Source organism: Asparagus officinalis, chromosome 2, assembly GCF_001876935.1.
Source record: "Asparagus officinalis chromosome 2, Aspof.V1, whole genome shotgun sequence".
Classification (NCBI taxonomy): Eukaryota; Viridiplantae; Streptophyta; class Magnoliopsida; order Asparagales; family Asparagaceae; genus Asparagus; species Asparagus officinalis.
This window is the reverse complement of record NC_033795.1, coordinates 3,211,408-3,229,869: the sequence shown is the minus strand read 5'-3', so window position 1 is coordinate 3,229,869 and position 18,462 is coordinate 3,211,408. Positions and strand designations below refer to the sequence as shown.

General features: G+C 38.7%; 4 protein-coding genes across 4 annotated transcripts in view; 1 reads left to right on the top strand and 3 right to left on the bottom strand.

Annotated features, from left to right (window-relative positions):
* LOC109829935 lies at positions 393-6,038 on the bottom strand. Its single transcript, XM_020397035.1, has 6 exons — positions 5,910-6,038; positions 5,622-5,693; positions 5,411-5,491; positions 4,368-4,525; positions 3,142-4,277; positions 393-665 (listed from the first exon to the last, which is right to left on the bottom strand). The coding sequence occupies exons 2-6, from the start codon at positions 5,640-5,642 to the stop codon at positions 532-534; spliced, it is 1,530 nt and encodes a 509-aa protein (XP_020252624.1). The 5' UTR covers positions 5,643-5,693; positions 5,910-6,038; the 3' UTR covers positions 393-531.
* Positions 8,044-9,955, bottom strand: LOC109829934 (GPI-anchored protein LLG1-like). The gene is made up of 3 exons (XM_020397034.1): positions 9,834-9,955; positions 9,678-9,734; positions 8,044-8,629 (listed from the first exon to the last, which is right to left on the bottom strand). The coding sequence occupies exons 1-3, from the start codon at positions 9,916-9,918 to the stop codon at positions 8,265-8,267; spliced, it is 507 nt and encodes a 168-aa protein (XP_020252623.1). The 5' UTR covers positions 9,919-9,955; the 3' UTR covers positions 8,044-8,264.
* LOC109829933 (GPI-anchored protein LLG1-like) lies at positions 11,860-14,209 on the bottom strand. Its single transcript, XM_020397033.1, has 3 exons — positions 13,966-14,209; positions 13,813-13,869; positions 11,860-12,638 (listed from the first exon to the last, which is right to left on the bottom strand). Exons 1-3 carry the CDS (start codon positions 14,048-14,050, stop codon positions 12,253-12,255), a joined length of 528 nt encoding a protein of 175 aa, XP_020252622.1. The 5' UTR covers positions 14,051-14,209; the 3' UTR covers positions 11,860-12,252.
* LOC109829932 overlaps positions 15,040-18,462 on the top strand; it is a 4,834-nt gene continuing 1,411 nt past the window's right edge. Inside the window, exons 1-2 of the mRNA XM_020397032.1 lie at positions 15,040-15,159; positions 18,177-18,352. Of these exons, the coding sequence (XP_020252621.1) occupies positions 15,069-15,159; positions 18,177-18,352 (267 nt within the window). The 5' untranslated portion in view covers positions 15,040-15,068. The remainder of the gene's footprint in view (positions 15,160-18,176; positions 18,353-18,462) is intronic.

The following is an 18,462-nucleotide window of genomic DNA, read 5'->3' as shown; positions in this document are numbered from 1 at the left end:
ATTTGAAAAAATGTGAAGGGACAATAAATAATAACCAAAAGGAAATGGATGTAGTGGCTGAGGAGACGAGCTAAAGGCGTGTGTAGTGTTATGATTGAGATAATGTCAACAGGCTTGTAAATGAAGATGGAGATACTACACATAAAAACTCTTGTCCAATATTCGAAACTATGCAAATGTTATTCTATCTTCTTAAAGAAAAATGATTCTGCAAAAAAGAAAAAAAAGTAACAGATATCCTAATATATAAATTAAAAGGTTAGGTTATCCTTGCACAAAAATGTAAGAACATAGAGACAATATGTAACAGTATTCTCATAGAACTCGTAAAATACTAAATTTCAAGGTGACAATCCAATGGCAAAAACTAATAAGTAACGACAAATTGCAACTTGTCAACATAAGCTTCCTCACATTGAAATAGAGACTTGAAAATACGCAACGATTGCCAATGGAAATCGCAACTGAAGAGTGGTGCAATACAAACAATCAATAGAAATAGGCAAAGAGCAACTAAAAACAGATAAAATATTAAAATCCATCCTTACAACGTCTGATAGATCTTCTTCTTTGACATGATTTCCTTTTAAAAACTTTACGCTTCAATGGACTCTTAAAAGGCAAAGGATAGGACTGACATGATCTTCCCTTCTGTTTTCCTTTCCCTGAGAAGTATCAGAAAGTAACACGATCATCATCCAGATTAAAGGAAACCATTTAATTTCCTAAATGGAATGGTTATTCAAATTAGAAAAGAATGACAATAATAAGCAGAAAATACTACCATCAAACATCACATGAGCATGACTATACAAGCCAATCCATGCACTAGAAACCCTGATGCTAAGATATTGACATTGACAGAGTTGAAGATGCAATTTAAAGATATCATTTGATATATTCCAGGGATACAATTTTTTTGCGCAAAAAAGGCAGGTTCTATTTGTCATAAGCTAGGTTCTATTTGCAATAAGCTAAGTATATTTATTTTTATTAATTTTTAATTTTATCGAATGCTTCTTTTCAAGGAATTTTTGTAATATTTAAAATATTCCAAGCAGATCCAGTCAATTACATTTGTTCAGACTCGGTGTTGTGCCTGACCATCACATCAATTCTTTTTGGAAGGAGATAAGACATTATGGGCTTGGATTGGCACCTATCCTTGTCATGCCCAAGCCTAGCGAGTTGCTACTTTGCTCTAAGTGAAGTGCTAAGAAGAAGCAGTTACTTCCTTCCGAATACCTTCCAAATATGGGTAATTCCTTAAATATGACTTTACTTGCATGTCAAATAGTGACAGTATCTAGATGAAACTTATAAGAAAGGTAGGATACAACTGTACAACAGCAGAATGCTGTGACATAGGTAAATCAAGATAATAGACAAAAAATCCTGGTACTCAAACGAAGTTCTTATTTAAATTCATTAACAAATATCAAAAGATATGTGTGTTAATATCTTGTGTCCAACCACAATTTCCTGTTTGCAGGACTCCCCATGAACTTTTTTTGCATTTTTAAATCATGTGACATGTTTCTCTAGTTCCATTCATTTCTTTTTTTTTTCAGAGTTCTCACAGTTTTCTTCATTGACTCTTGGTCATTTAATGGTCTCCACAAGTTAAACCTAATACCAAGTTTTACTTCAGTTGCTACTCTTCATAAGCTTTCTTGAAATCAAAATCTATCCTTATATGAGAAAGATATGATATATCAAATTCAGGGCCTGTCTTGGAAAATTGTGATTGTGGAGATTGTTCTGTAATTATCTGAGTTCAATCAAAATTGACAAATGTGAGCATTCTCTCAATTTCTTTTGGAACTAGAATTTCTTAGTTACAAAGGAAGAATTTGAGGCATGTCTTCTATTGTAATTAGAATTAATTAACTAGCAAAAGCTACTGGTTCCCAACACAATCTAAAAGCAATCATGGCAGATTATGAGCAATTAAATTCTCTTATGCCACAAGTAACTTGAGGCTCAATATTGCTGCATGTTATATAAAGCATGCAGAGTTGCTGCAGAACAGTGACCAAGAGATAGAGTAATGCTTTTTTGCGGTTTCATCATTCCTCTCAACTGATTGTTTTTTTCCCTCGTCGCTGAAGTTCATTTCGAAACTATGCTCCTGTCTCTGTTTGAACTTATTAATTAGCCCATACATAACATCCCTTATATTATCATGGATTCAATAAAAATGGTGATGACATAATTAATTTTCATATATACATATTTCTAACACATCATAATCCTCATGTAATTTTCCCGCATTTCTTTATTTCTCATGCAAACATTCATCCGTCTTAGTTGGTTTACTTTTTTTCTAATCTCCATGCATAAATCAACTAATTATTCACTCATATATATCATAAATCTTGCAAACAACACTCCTATCCTAGATTCAACAATGATGCAGAGGATTAGGTCTATCTATGTTGTCGATATATCCTTTTTGTCAGAGTCATCCTTCAGGATTGCGTATTTTGTATTTATTAGGATGAATCTGCCGCCACATCTTTATCTAATCCTCTTCTATCTCACTTCTTATTTGGCAACGAAGATTAATGAAAAAACCCTAAAGTGCACAAGACTTCCTATTAATGCGCACTAGACAGGCTCAATGAAAGATAATGGCTCCATATCTTCTCGTTATCAATTTCCCGCAAATCAGAAATTGGTGGCAATGACAATCATAAAACGCAAATGGCAGGTAGTTCAGATTTTCAAGTGACAAAAGGAACCTAAAATTTGTCAACTCAATATCAGAAAATGACATTAAAGAAAATAAATAGTAATTGACTGGATAAAAATTTAGATAATGGGTGTCACCTGTCTAACCAACAACAAAATCTACCTATAAGAGAGTGTTCTGATTACAGTATAAAGAAAAAAGGGTTAGGTCCTAAAATAGTAAAATGACAGGAAATATATGATGTTAAAACTCCACATGGAGAATAAGGTAGCTGTTAACTCAAAAGTAGCCTCAAGCTTCTGCTAGACATGTCAAGTGGTTCTTACAAAAAGAACAAATGAAGAATAGTGTGTTATCTAAAAATTTATAGAATATTAATCCCACCAACAAAAAATATATATCAGAAGGCCCTGAAATACGTCACCAGATATTATTAAATCTTCTACCTGATTTAAGCCTATAGCCATAAGCTGAAGTAGCCTCCTGTTGGTTATGATCTTCATGCTTGACTAAAACCTCCTCCATGCAAGCATCAGTGTCAACTAAGACTTCTTCCTCCAGTGTTTTCAATTCAGATACAAAAGGTACAGCACCGGATAACTGACCATCTATTCCTCCACTTGGATCAGACTCTAAAAAGTCTATCTTCTGAGGAGCATTGTCACTAAAAACTTCATCATTTGGCTCTCTTTCAAGTCCTGTTGCTTCTATTTGCTCTTCTGGTATAATCTTTTCTAAGGACTTCAAAGAGAATGCCTCTTTACCATTAGATGATAGATGACCATCTGCAGCATTAGAGATTTTGCACACTAATTCTGTAACGTCACTTGGAGCCACAGTAGTAACTGAAACTATGCCAGGACTATCTGAAGTTCTAACATCTTCAACACATGTAGTGGATATCTCATCAATAGTTGATGTATTTGCCAAAAAAAAATCAGTTGAAACAAGGCTATCTTTGCCTTTGAATGTGCAATACTTTAACTGGGTGTCAGAACAAGGGATCCCAGCTGCATCTGTAGCTCCATTGTTTTCAGTGGAATTTTCTACGGTTTCATTATTAGAAACAGTTACAGCCATGGTAGATTCCTCGGCATCAGCAAACACTCCTAATCTGCTGCTTAGTGAGACCTTACTTCCTTCGTAACCAGAAATCTTTAGTCCTAAAGGAGCAACAGGCACTGATTTCCTATTGTCAACAAGAACATCGTCGGCAGAAGAAGACAACTTTGCGACGGTACCAGATACAGGTTTCTTAGGACAGGATATATTTGTTTCCCTTTCATTCACTGCTATAGGGCCTTTTCCATTGCTAGAGATATGATCCTTCAATGAAAATGTGTTGTCAGATGACAGGAAATCAATTGCAGGACAGCTTTTAGGTTGCTTACTGACAGCAGAGAAAAGCTTTGAAATATCGTCCAATGGTGGCAAATCACCTTTTCCACTAGATATAGGATCCCAGTCATTCCAGTCACCAAACCAATCACTTCCAGAGTCCAGTTTGTCATCTGATGCAATCCTCTCGATTCTGATGGCTTCCTTGTAATCTTTCTTCCTCAGGGCATTAGTTATTAGTGAACTGAGCAAGAAATGAATCAGAGTATTAAACATCTGACAAGGAAGGATTTATAAGCAGGGAAAATTGCGAGACGTAATGTGTATGCTAGACCTGCAGTTCCTAGATATAGCTGCTTTGGCTCGCTCCTTAGAGAGGCCAAGTAGAAACGAAGATAAATTTGCAACATCGTATGGCCCTCTAATATCATTCACACTGATTGCGGAACTTGAAATAATAAGATTTTTCCCTCGGGTCCAATCCACTAATAACTGCACAGAAATAATCATACTCACATAAGGGTGTGTATTTGAATCTTAAAACTATAATGAGGCATTCTTATTTAAAAATCAGAAACATTGAATTAGTGCACTTGTTGGAATTTAAAGGTCAGATAAATGAAAATGTAAGCAGTTATACAACTCACTGATACTGGTGCACAGTGAAGCAGTCAAGCAATTAAAAATGCAGAGTACAGCAGAACTGAAAGCTCAAGTGACATCAACTACTTACAATCACTGTAAGCGATAGAATTTTGACAAACAGGAAGGAGATCGGTTGTACAAACTTGAGAAACTATCTGTTACATGCTCAGAAGTATATGCATCTGAGTGAATGATCAAGTGGCATATGGACCACCTCCCGGCAACACACAAAGTTTGACAATAGAATCATCAGGATTATATTTTAGACCAAGTCACTTCAAAAAATTACACCAGTCTTTCTAAATATACGTTATAAAGGAATTAATGAAATTTAAGAGGTAAATTAATTTACTAAGAAACCTTTTGTCACTGAGCTCGAATTTTTTATGCTTTTCCCTTTTGACAATGGCTTCTCTATAAAGAATTGATCTCGCAGGACTTTATATCTAAATTAGATCATTATTTGTGTAGCTTTCTTTCTGTTTTCTCCCCCTCCTTCTTCTTCTTCTTTTTCCTCTCTTGTCTACATGGAAATAAGGTTAAGAACCTCAGAAAATTCAACAAAGGACAAGTACAATAAGAATTATGACCTATCACAGTCTAGACCAAGGTTATAGCCAATGTATGCAAAATATATTTTAAATTTCATGAATACGTAACCATAAGGTATAATTTTACTTCAACTTCCTTAACAAGAGGAGTCAAAAGCTTAATAGAGTGCAGTGTACTAACTCTGGCATCTGATAACATTAGCCTCCTTGCTTGAGCATCAGCAATAAGGCCAGAGTACTTGATCTCGAAATACACTCCGCGCTGCACATAGATCAAATGGAAGTTATACACGCCAGAAAAAGATGGACACAAATTGAAAAAAAAAAAGAAAATAAAAGCAAAGAAATGATATCTTGAAAATCAAAGGAAGCTTATGCAGTCCCTGCAGCACCTTAATAGCCAATTCGACCATCGGATGCTTTAATCGGAATTTTAGAGGAAAATCCAGCGCTATTATATCTACCTGCAAGCAAAATACCCAAAGAAAACATTAGTTCCCAATGTTTACCTCTATGCTAATAAGCCTCTAAACCACTAACACAAGTGTCACACCAATGAAAACACCACAAATAAAAAACACAACAGAAAATATCTATAAAAAAACAATCTTTTTACTGTTCTCGATGCAGTAACTTAAACCCTAGCAGACGTTTCGCGTCAAAAAGCAAACTTTACTCACATCCGCAACCTGGCACGCCCTATCGAACCCCTCCTGATCCAACGGCTTCGCCGCAACCAAATCATAGCTCCTCAGGACTCCCCTCGCATTAAACGCCGACCCAACGCTGACCCTATCAACGGCCACCGTAGCCCTCGTCGGCGGTGTAGCCGAGCTCCATGGCGCGGGCTAGGGTTTTGAGGCGGTGGAGATCTAGGGTTAGGGTTTTGGTGGCGGGGGTTTCGAGGTAGGGGATGCTGAGGTCGAAGAACATGATTGGGTTTTGGGTTCGGTTGGCCGCCGCCGGCGAAAGAGGAGGGAGGATGTTGAGACTTTGGCGGACTTAATATATATTCAGTAAATAACCGTTTGGACCCGGTCGATTTTGGTTCGGGTCGGTTTGGGTTCTTTTATTTCCCCCTTTGCAAACGGTTGGTCGGTTCGGTTTTTTATCAAATTTTGAACAATCGAACCGAACTACCCATTAGTCAAAACCAAACCAAACTATTGCAAGTCGGTTCGGTACGGTTCGGTTCGGTTTGTTCTGTTTCTAATCAAGATGACACATTTGTTCATGTCTATTATAGAACATTTTCTTTTGCTTTATTCACAACTTATATAGATACTAACATGCAAGGATTTTGAAAAAAAATCACTAATCTAATCATGATAAAGCGATAAAGAAGGGGAAACATCACAGGGGCAGCAACAATCAACTGCAACTTAAAACAAAACAAAAATACATCAAAATTAGGGTTTTCAGTTTATACCTCCACTAACAGTGCGGGTGTCTCCAAAGCAGGAGATGGATCCTGAAGAAATGGTTCGGACTCGGCCATAAAGACGATGATGAGTGGCTGCGACGGCGATGAAGGAAATTCGAGTTGTCGACGAGTCGGAGGCGACGTCGACGAGTCAGAGGCGACAGCAATGAAGAAAATTCGAGTTGGCGGAGAGGCAAGTTGGGAAGTCGACGCAAGAAGCTGCGTCTACGATCATTTTTTTCCCTAAGGCTGCGGTGTCCGGTCTTTGATTTAGGGTTTAGGTTTGAGGGAACCAATTATCAATGAACGGGTTGGTTATGGATTTTTAATGGGTACGTCTTAAAAATATGGGGTTACTAGTGATACGGTCTTCGGGTGGGTCAGGTTGAAAAGTTTTCAACCCGATCTGAACCGATCTATAAAGAAAACCGGCTCGAACAGCTAAGTTTCGGTTGGTTCGATCAGTTTTTCGGTTTGGACTGAACCATGCACAACCCTACCCTAAAGTATCCTCCAGTTGTGACTGGACCCACTGTAGTATTGCCCAGATAGACTTGTTGTAGTGCTATTTGTATGGGTTGACCCCTTGTAGTATTTACCAAAGTAAGATAGACCTCCTCAATGAACTTCTTCTTGCAGTTCTATTTATGCGGAAAAACTCTGTGGAATGTTTTTCAAAGCAGAGACGGACCCCCTTTGGTAAACTTTATTGACTCTTTTAAAAGTCAAAAAATTAGTAATTCGAAATCTATCTATATCAATAATACTGCAGGGGTCTTTTCGCCTCTATAGAGCTTTTTTGGTTGTTCTTTTAAGAGTAAAAAAATTCATTCAAGGGTCTATCCGCACCAGTAGAATTGCTAGAGCGGGTCTCTCTGCATTTGCATGATACTTTAGAGGGTCTACCAGCAATTAACCTTTTTTATAACCATTTGCTTTTCCATCCAGCTTCAATATTTTATGCTGGAAACCAAGGCATGGAAACAAGGGAAGACAACGGTGAGTATCGGTGACTCCTTTGTCATATCCAGCTTCACTACTATTTTCCTTTCCCTTTGCTAGCACTTGCATTCAACTAACATCCACATTAATATCCAGCTTCACTACTATTTTCCTTTCCCTTTGCTAGCACTTGCATTCAACTAACATCCACATTAAATTACCAGAATTTATTTTCAAGGGTCCTTTCCCTTTGCTAGCACTTGCATTCAACTAACATCCACATTAAATTACCAGAATTTATTTTCAAGGATAAAAAAATAACTTCATCAGGCTTCAGCACATAACATCTGTTCACCCCCATCAATTAGCATCATACTAAATCAAGTAGATAAACTACACCATAGGGCTCTAAATATTATTCTCAACCAACTGAATTTTACCTCACCATCAAAAATTAAGCATAATTATGCACAAAAATAATAAATATAGCATACAAATAAAACCAGTTCTAAAATAAAACATCACCACCTCATCATGTGAATTACATCGCACCAATGGCCCCCATACATTACAAACACATCAACACACCCGTACAATACAAATACATCAACACAGCGATCCAAGATAATTCAGTGAAGAATACAACATCATCATTCATTGCAAACGTATATCAAGAGAAAAGAAACCCCAGAACGAGTGCAGACACAAGACCAATCTGAGACAATACAACATGACTAAATGGAGCAGCGCTAGCATCAGCTTTCTCAGAAGCCTGAGGTGAATCAGCAGGGCACGGAAGCCCTTGCTTATCTCCCTTGCACTCGCTGGCAAAGAGACCTGGAGGGTACTTGCCATAAAGGTTTATGTAACTGAACATGGTCGAGGCACAGTCATTTGTGGCGTCGTTGAGCTCGTCCACATAAGGGCATGCAAACTCTACGAGAGCACTACAGCAGAGCTTAGCAGGGTATTGGGGTCCCTTGCACTGGCTTGTGATGATCGTGTAGTTCATGAACTCGAAGTTTACGGGGCAAGCTGCAAAAGATAATATAGCATCAATTAGTCGAAGAAAAAACTGACAGATAAATATGAAACATTTCCACAATTTAAGTTCGTCATAATGTCACATACTTGCACATCACTAATATCTAAGTTAAAACAAAGTACCAAAACGTTAGTTTTCTCTCTTGATTGCTACACATTAGAAGAACCCATCAACTAGATTAAATCTAGCTTACAAGAGAGACATAGCCGAATATAAAAGAAAGCACGAAGTTTAGAACCACGGAATTAACTATCAACTTATTTTAGTGCACAAAGAGAAAAAAAGTTTGCATTCCATATAGGTTGGAGCGGGCATCATAATCGCATAGAAGAATGATTTGACTACAGACATTGATCTTCATATTTTCCCGTGGTAACATTTGATTGAATGGATGGCCAATTTTGCATAACCTTAGATAGAATACTAGAGACCGAACAAAATTCCACTACACTGCCACCTGCCGAAGCAAACAATTTTCCTCCAAAGAACACAGAAACAACAGTTGCAATGTTTTCTTCGCCTGCCAAGTTCATACGATCTGACATAAAACTGTGACAATGCCATGACGAACGAATTTTACTAAAGAACAATTCAAAACCCAATTATGCATCTTCTCTATCTCATGTTACTTCTTGAGCCCACATGGAACAGACCAGAAAGGAAAAAAAATAGAAACACAAAACAGATCAGTTCCAATCTGCCACGCGGTTAATTACCCAAGATCATAATTATTTGATTTCGGCAGTGATCATCAATAGTACAAAAATGAATTCTAGGAATTAGGAAATACTAATCGCGGGTTATTATTTTACTCAATCAACACCACCATCATTACTTACACCCATAACTGGAGTGTTAGTTAACGACATTTCTTTCAAGAAATTGTTGACCAAAGAATTTAACCGAAAATTTCAAGTCTTTTTTACTCAGGTGAGGAAATTCCGAATAATGACTGAAACGAAGGGCGCAAATTGACCAAACACAGTAAAAGATTCGATTTTTCTCGAAGATCATGAACAAGGTATCAGCTTCGCTTACACTTTCTCGTCTGGAGCAGATTCCGACCAGTAGATCTCTGGGCTTCGATCACAGGATCTAACAACACAAAACCCAAATAAATCAGTCGAGACACGGATCAAATCAATAACAAAAGAATCCCCAAAACGGGAACTTTTATTTCCCCCGGATCGTCACCTGAGATGAAGGTGGCGGAGGCGGCAAGGCCGACGGTGAGCGCGACGAGAAGCGCCTGGAACAAGAAGATCCGGTCGGGATCCATGGATGGCTGTTCCTAGGGTTTCTCTCTCTCTCTCTCTCTCTCTCTCTCTCTCTAATTGGGTTTGTTCTTTTCGAACCGAGTTCACCGTAGAGATCACGAACAGAGCAGAGAGCTGCAGAGAGAGAGAGGAGAGAGAGGGACGCGGGTTTGCGGAGCTGGAGGCGGTACGTTACGCCGCAGGAACAGGACGGCGGATAGAAGCTGGCAGCCGATCACGAACAAAGTTATATATGTTTTTAAATAATGGCATCTCATCAAACTAGTGAACTCCAGAAATATAAATCATTCCGTAATAACTGCAGCTAAGCACGGTATACGGTAATAATTGCAGTTACGCAGCAATAATTGCAGTTACGCCGCAGGGACAGGACGCGTTTCCTAATAATATAGAGTTCAAACTCACAAACCTCCACGTGGTTTGCGCGGTAAATCTATTAAACCCCTAGACTATTATTTGAATCTATTAAGTCCTTGTACTTTTTATTTTAAATCTATTTAGCCTCTATGGTGTTTTTCCATAACTAAAAAAGGTATTTTTTTTCTTATTGAATCTATTTTTTAGTTATGGAGAAACACCATAGGGGCTAAATAGATTCAAAATAAAAAGCATAGGGGCTTAATAGATCCAAATAATAGTCTGGGGGCTTAATAGATTTACAGCGCAAACCACAGGGGCCTTTCTGAGTTTGAACTCAATAATATACTAGTGTGAACACCGTGCAGAACACGGTATACGGTACATTATTTTTTTTTTCTGCTACAATAATCCTAATTTTTAAACCTTACAATAATATTTTTTGGATTGCTATTATAATTTTTTAAAATGCTACAGTATTTTGTGTGTTGTAGTGTTTTTAAAAAAAGTATCTCGTTTCCTATTTGTTACAATAATAACGCTACAGTAAATGTTACTGTAGCGTTTACTGTATTGTTAGTGAATCTTGAGTTCTACTATTTGTATAGAGGAATAGATACGTAACCTCTTACAATATTTGCAAATGTATTATCCTTAACAAAAGTGTAGGTGCTCAAGACAAAAGTTTAAGACTAATTTAACATGGTAAATTCTTCGCCCAGCGTGTTTCGCGTGTAAAATCTGTTGCATTTTCAATTATTCCATAATAAACAAACTTATTGTTTAGCTGTCAGGAAATAGATCCCAACAGCAAATGTTGCATGCAAAATTCTATCTCTAGAATGCAATTGGGGTTTTTCTTTTTCTAGAAAAAATTGAAGAGGGGAAAGAGGGGGATGCGGCAGTGGCCAGCGTCGGGGATGAAGGTGCCGGACTGGAAGGGGCAGTCGTAGGCGACGGAGGTGTAGCCGAGCTCTGTTATTTTTGTCCTCCGGTTGTGGATAGACTCATTGTAGCATTGCCCAATTACAGATAGACGCATTATAATTTTAATTGTGCGGATGATCTGGTTATGATATTTATCACAACATAAATAGACCTCGTTGCATGGTGAACTTTTTTGACTCTTTTAGAAGTCAAAAATATCATTAATCGGAGACCTATCCATGGTGATAGAACTACAGGGATCTATTCGCCTCAATAAAAAACCTTTTTTTTCTTTTAAGAGTAAGAAAATTTCACTCGGGGCGCCTATCTGCACAATTATAATTGTTGTAAGGGGGTCTTTCTGCAATTGTGTGACATGTTAGGGGATCTACCGGCAATATATTAGCCCTTATTTATAGTCATTGCTTCTCCATCAAAGCTTCGGTACTTTTTACTGGAAGTCAAAGGCATGGAAATCAAAAGGGATAACTCATTTTACTTTCCCTTTACTATCCACATTAAATTACCAAGGGTTTATTTTCGAGGGTTAAAAAAGCAATCTCAGGATTCAGCCCATAGCCTCAGTTCACCACCATCTATTAGCATCAAGCTATAAATCAAGTAAATAGATAGATTACACCATATAGTGCTCTAAAATATTATTCTCAATCAACTAAAACCTACCTCCCCATAAAAACTTAAGCATATTCATGCACAAAAATAATAAATATAGAATACAAACAAAACCACTTCTTAAATAAAAAACCTTACCATCTCATCATTTAGAATTACATCTCACCAATCACCCCCTTACATTACAAATGCATCAGCACAGGGGTGCAAACATACGCAAGAATTAGAGAATAATCAAACGAATCGGAAGCGCGGAATTTAGTAACGTTAGAGATTCGAACCGATTCCATGAGGATCTTTGTCGCCGCCAGCTAGATTCACGCGCTCCGCGACATTCGCCATCGAACTCCTGGTTAATAGGCAACCACCATCACTAATAGAGGATAAGCCAATATAATTCAGTAAAGAATACAACACCATCATTCATTGCAAGCATCAGTCCAAGAGGAAAGAAACCCCAGGACGAGCGCAGACACGAGACCAATCCGAGACGACGCAACACGAGCAAAAGAGGCGGCACTAGCATCAGCATTCTGAGAGGGCTGAGGAGAACCGGCGGGGCAGGGAAGCCCCTGCTTATCTCCCTTGCACTCGGTGGCAAAGAGACCCGGAGGGTACTTGCCAATACGGTCTATGTAACTGAACATGACTGAGGCACAGTCGTTCGTGAGGTCGTTGAGCTCGTCTGCATAAGGGCACGCAAACTCTAAGAAAGCACCACAGCAGAGCTTCGCGGGGTATTGGGGTGCCCTGCATTGGCTTGTGAAGATCGTGTAGTTCATGAACTCGAAGCTCACGGGGCAAGCTGCAAAAGATGATGCAGCATGCATTAGTCGAAGAATGGCGGATAAATATGACGCGTTTATACACTTTATGTTCGTCGGTGAGAATTCGCGGTGGAATGGATTCCCAAACTCCATCCAAAGCCATCGAGAAAAGAGAAGACGACTGAGTTACAGAGAGCCCACATCCAAAATTTGATTCTCATGACTCTATGTAACCAACAACACTAGGCTAATTTATTTTTTGTCAGTCATATCCAGTTCGAAGGGTTTCTCTTTGTCGATTTGGATGTTAAGAATGTTCAATCAAATTCACAGCAAACAGAGGCCGATGAAGTGATCTGAGACAATTTAGTTCATGATATTGTTATGGACAAATTTTCAAAACCGACCCTTTTTTTAAAAATATTTTCAAAAAATGACATGTTTCACCGATGGCTGAAATTAGATCGGTTTTGACGAAAGAAGTTTCCAAACTTCACGGGATTTGAAGTTCCGTGAAGTTTAGCAACTATTTAATTAAGCTGTTAAACTTCTCGGGACTTCGTTTCAGTTCTGAAGTTGTTTTGAATAATGAAACTTCACGAAACCACAAGTCCTGTGAAGTTTAGCAGCTTAGTTAAATGGCTGCTAAGCTTCACGGGACTTCAACTTCCGTGAAGTTACATATTTTCTTTCATCAAAACCGAGGCTGAAACTATGTCGGTTTTGACGAATATTGTTGAAACAGATCGTTTTTTGAGAATATTTTTATAAATGGGACTGTTTTGAAAATTTGTCCTATTGTTATTAACTGCTTTAGCAATAAGAAGATGATTTTTTTGGACAAATTTTCAAAACCGACCCTTTTGGGTTTTTAATTGCAAAAAACGACCGGTTTTGAAAATATTTACAAAAACCGACCTGTTTTCAGCCAGGGGCTGAAAACAGGTCGGTTTTTGTAATTTTTTTTGGGAAACTTCACGGGAGTTGAACTCCCGTGAAGTTTTTCTCATAACAAAACTTCACGGGAGTTGAACTCCCGTGAAGTTTGAGAATTTTTTTTTTAAAAACCGACCCAGTTTCAACCAACTGGGTCGGTTTTTATAAATAAGATTGAAATGGGTCGTTTTTTGCAATTAAAATCCCAAAGTGGTCGGTTTTGAAAATTTGTCCTGATTTTTTTTTTCTTTTCTGAGATATCCAAATTTTCCTTACGCTTTTTCGTCTGGAGCAGATTCCGGCCGGTAGATCTCTGGGTTTCGACAACAGAATCTAACAGCACAAAAAAAAACACACCAGTGTAAATCAAATCAATAACAGAAATGCCCAAAAAAGAAACTTTTTTTTTCTTCTTCCCAGGATGCTCACCTGAGACGAAGGCGGAGGAGGCGGCGAGGCCGACGGCGAACGCGATGAGGAGCCCCTGGAACAAGAAGATCCGGTTGGGCTCCATGGATGGTTGTTTCTAGTGCTCTAAGATCAAGGAGAAACAGAGAGGGGGGGAGGGAGGAAAATGGGGTTCGCTCTTTTCGAACTCGTATTTATTTCACAAAACCCCCCAATGATTAGGAGCTTTTTTCCTCGAAAGCCCTCTAAAATGTCACCGGACCAAAAGCCACGGTTTTTCTCGACAAAGTCCGCGCGCATGTGACTTTTTGTGTGGAAACTTTTGTGGAATAATATTGCTATAAGGGACAAAAATTAGCGTGTGGATGGATAAAATATGTGTGGACGTCGTCTTTGTATATAATAATGGGACAGATAGATAAATTAATATAAATCAAGATGGCGATGCTTGGACTAGTCTTTTAGTTTTTCGATGTCCACTTCATGTGGAAACCATAGTCCAGCGTTTCATTATTTATTTATATAAATCATTTTGCAATTGCAGCGAAAAAAGAAACGCTTGAATATTGTGATTCAAATGCATTTCCTACAGCAACATGTGTGAACTCTCACAACATTTGCAAATGTATTATCTCTAGCAGAAGGATGGGTGTTTAAGGAAAAAGTTTAATTAAGACTAATTTAACACGTTAAATTCTTCACACAATGTATTTATCGTATAAAATCTGCCGCATTTTCAATTATTTCATAACAAACAAACTTATTGTTTAGATGTCAGGAAAAATAGAGTCGCAACAACAAACGTTGCATGCAAAATTCCATCTCTAGGATGCAATTGAGTTTTCATTTTCTAGAAAAAGCTACATTATTTATCGCAACAGAAGTTGCAACTACATTTTATAAATCCAAATTTTAAAAAAAAAAAGTTAACGTGTTGTCATCAAGTTTGTTGCAAACAAGCCAGAAAATGTAGATTACTCATAAATTAGATTTAGTCTAAAAGCCAATTGTGTAAGAATCTGGTCCATCTGTTCCCAACTTAATAATTAAAAGAAAAATTCATTTTGGTTTTAAACAATCAATTAGCTAAAAATTTCCCTTTCCCCCCCTCCGATGTGATCAAAATGAGGAGGCAGCTATATTCACAACGATCCCCAATTTTGATCTCACACATCCTCCTCATCTCTGGCCTCATCTTCTCCTTCTCGATTCCTGGTAACTATTTTGATTCGTGCATCTCCCAGATATCCTATAATATTTTATCTGAATATGCTATTCGTTTTATGATTTATTCAACAAAGTTTATGTTCTGAGGAATTTTTTTTGAGGTCGACTCGAGGAAAATATTTTTATTTCGTGCTAATCTCTTCATTAGGGAGCCACATATACTGCAATCTAACTTTGTCAAATCATACCAACTTGAGGTGGTGGTTTGTGGATGAATTGGTAATACTGCCAACACCTCCAGGCCCCTGGTTCGATCCCGCCTACCATGTAGTTGATGTAGTTAGAATGGAAGGTGGGACCCACACTCCCGGGGGTCTACTTGGTAGGGGTTGGAGATCAAACTCGGGCTTTGGCCTGGGGATCCTCGTGCCTTGTCAAGGTTTTCCTCCGTTTCCCGGGGAAAAAAAAGGAAAAAAAGGCTTGTGAAATCATTAAATATCATGTAACCATCATGAATCAGGTTAATATTGCTACCAATATAAACAATATTAGTTTAACTGAAAATAAATGAGTTATGAAAAAACAGGCCTGAACGGTGTGCAGTCGTGATACACTGCCCTAGAAGATAGAGGACCCGCCTGTCGCCCTGGCGTAGTTGATCCTCCCGTTGAAATCTGAACAGGGTAAGAATTTTATTAATACTACTAGACCAGAAACTTAATTAAACCTGCTCTTAACCAAAAACTCTAAAAGTGAAAAGATTAAAGTTTTACTCGGGTAGTTTGGCCAGGTAAGGATAGTACTAGAGGTTGATCAATGATCGATTAAGTACCTCGTTTCTTGCAGAGCGCTTTACGCAACCCTTAAACCTTTCCTTAGACACCAACTAATCCAAGAAAACTTGAACCGGTTCACTTAAAGATTTTTTTTTTTTTTATTTTTTATTTTTTTTTTATGTGACAGATACTGAATATGAAAATTGACAGATATAAAATTCAGTACTATTGCAGTAAAATAATTTGTTAACTACTTAGATGCAAAAGGTTAACAAATTAAAACAGATAAACAAATATGAAATTAAAACAGATAAACAAATATGCAAAAGGTTAACAATTTTTTTTTTTTTTTATATATATTTATTTTCAGATTTAAATTAACAGCAATAAATAATCTATCTTCTAGATTGCTACCAATATAAACAATATTAGTTTAACTGAAAATAAATGAGTTATGAAAAAACAGGCCTGAACGGGGTGCAGTCGTGATACACTGCCCTAGAAGATAGAGGACCCGCCTGTCGCCCTGGCGTAGTTGATCCTCCCCCCTAGCGGTAAAAGCCCCCCGGAAACGGCCGGCCTCTCTACTCGGGCGCGAGTAGCAGAGCTTCTGCTCAGATGAAGATGATTGCCCAAAAATAATCCTCAAAATATGTAGCCGAAAATCTTTGAGTACTAAGAGTAGCAGAAGGAGGAAGAGGGAGCTATGAAATTCTTTGTGAATTTCTGTGTGTTTTCCCGAATGAACTCTGCCTCCTTATATAGCCTCATGAACCAGTAACCGATGCTGAATCTCCTCGTCCGTTGGGCGTAAATCACGCTGCCGTTACATAATAAATGCTGCCGTTACATAATAAATGCTGCCGTTACAAAAAAATAAAAGCTGGAGAAGCAAAAGGCGTGGCGTGCGCGCGCGCGCGCGTGTGTGGAGAAAGAGCACAAACACTAGTAGGCCCAAAACATTACTCAAAGCCCATTAGGAAGTGAACCATTATAAACCACTTGAACTTCTCTTCAACTTCCAATGTGGGACTATTCACAATTGCCTTTTCCTTAAGAAAATGCTAACAAATATAAGCGATCATGTACGGTAAAATTCTTCAATAGTAAACAAGCAGCCAAATGAGGCATACATCAGCAGCCATTTAATTAAGACACTTCAAGCTTATTAATTGTTGATTTCGAGTAACTCTGCAGCAAAGATAACTTAGTGCTGAGTTACTTCACACTGAGAAATGAGAATCACTCCACAGTGTATTTTCACTAGATTGATTTTTGCCTATGCAAATTATTGCTCCGCATGTTTTTGTGCCATATGCATTATATGGGCAAAGTATGAAGTTGGACAAATTTTTAAAACCAACCCTTTTTTAAAATTAATAGGCAAAATCGACCGTGTTAAAAATTAATAGTCAAAATCGACCTGCACGGGACTACTAGTCCCGTGCAGTCCCTATCTCCCTCTCCTCAATCACCTGCCCCCTTCTCCCATAGTTATCAGAAACAACGCCCCAGGAGGAGGCGCCCACCAGCATCCCGACGAAAACGATGCTGGTGATCAGGCTTTCTTGGTCGGAAGTGAGACCCCCACCCTAAATGCCTCCCGCTTCTCTCCTCTCCTCATCCCTCCTCCCTTCAAACCCTCTCCCCTTCCTCTCCTCCAATTTCCCCACCAAAATCTCTCTTTCCATCAAAATCACCTCAAAATCAAGCAGCCAAGAAAACCCAAGCGCCCAACAATCATCCGAGCTCGGGGAGGAAGAGGAGAGGAGCGGCTCAGGGGAGGCAGATCTGAGGATGGGGTGGAGGCGGTTGGGCTGGAGCTCGGGGAGGAAGGGAGGGCGGCTCATGGTGACGGTGGTGCGGGCTAGAGTGCAGGGCGGAGGAGGAGGCTAGCGGAGGGCTGGTCTGAGGAGGGGTGGCGGTGGATTAGGAGGAGGATGGCGTGGTGGAGAGGAGGAATTCGAAGTCCTGGACGGTGTCGAACTCGGCGGCGAAGATGTGGTCGGTGGAGTTGGTGATGTCGGAGGTTTTGGTGGTAGAGGTGAAGAAGGAAGGGGGTGAGTGAGGAGAAGGGGGCAGGTGATTGAGGAGAGAGAGAGAGATGGGCAGTTGGGGAGGAGGGAGATAGGGACTGCACGGGACTAGTAGTCCCGTGCAGGTCGATTTTGCCTATTAATTTTTAACACGGTCGATTTTGCCTATTAATTTTAAAAAACGGTTGGTTTTAAAAATTTGTCCTTCTTTTTTCCTTAAATATATTTAGAGAGTTTATTACTCTTATTTCAGGAATTCTCTCATCTGGGGATGTAATGCTTGGTTCGATCGAAATTTTCAACGGTCATGAGTGGGTAGCCCCCAAACCAACTGTATATTTTTACTGTCAAGGGGAGAACCAGACGATCTTGCCAGACGTTAAGCAGAAAACTATATTGTACACTTTCAAGGGTGAAGAGTCTTGGCAGGTTCGTTTAATCGGTCAGTTACTATTGTACATTAACCATCATGAATCAGGTTAATGTAAGCGATCATGTACCGTAAAATTATTTTATCTATTTCTCGCGAAAGAATAAAA

Bases quoted from the DNA above. Each gene is read 5' to 3' on its own strand.
- LOC109829935 (XM_020397035.1), bottom strand. From the start codon at position 5,642: ATGGTCGAATTGGCTATTAAG. The intron at 4,526-5,410 runs GTTAGTACACTG...ATTTCTGTGCAG, and splicing joins TAATGTTATCAGATGCCAGA to TTATTAGTGGATTGGACCCG. The intron at 4,278-4,367 runs GTCTAGCATACA...TTTCTTGCTCAG, and splicing joins GCTATATCTAGGAACTGCAG to TTCACTAATAACTAATGCCC.
- LOC109829934 (XM_020397034.1), bottom strand. From the start codon at position 9,918: ATGGATCCCGACCGGATCTTCTTGTTCCAGGCGCTTCTCGTCGCGCTC. The intron at 9,735-9,833 runs GTGACGATCCGG...TTGTGTTGTTAG, and splicing joins CTCCGCCACCTTCATCTCAG to ATCCTGTGATCGAAGCCCAG. The intron at 8,630-9,677 runs GTAAGCGAAGCT...TATCTTTTGCAG, and splicing joins TCTGCTCCAGACGAGAAAGT to CTTGCCCCGTAAACTTCGAG.
- LOC109829933 (XM_020397033.1), bottom strand. From the start codon at position 14,050: ATGGAGCCCAACCGGATCTTCTTGTTCCAGGGGCTCCTCATCGCGTTC. The intron at 13,870-13,965 runs GTGAGCATCCTG...TTGTGCTGTTAG, and splicing joins CTCCTCCGCCTTCGTCTCAG to ATTCTGTTGTCGAAACCCAG. The intron at 12,639-13,812 runs GTAAGGAAAATT...CATCTTTTGCAG, and splicing joins TCTGCTCCAGACGAAAAAGC to CTTGCCCCGTGAGCTTCGAG.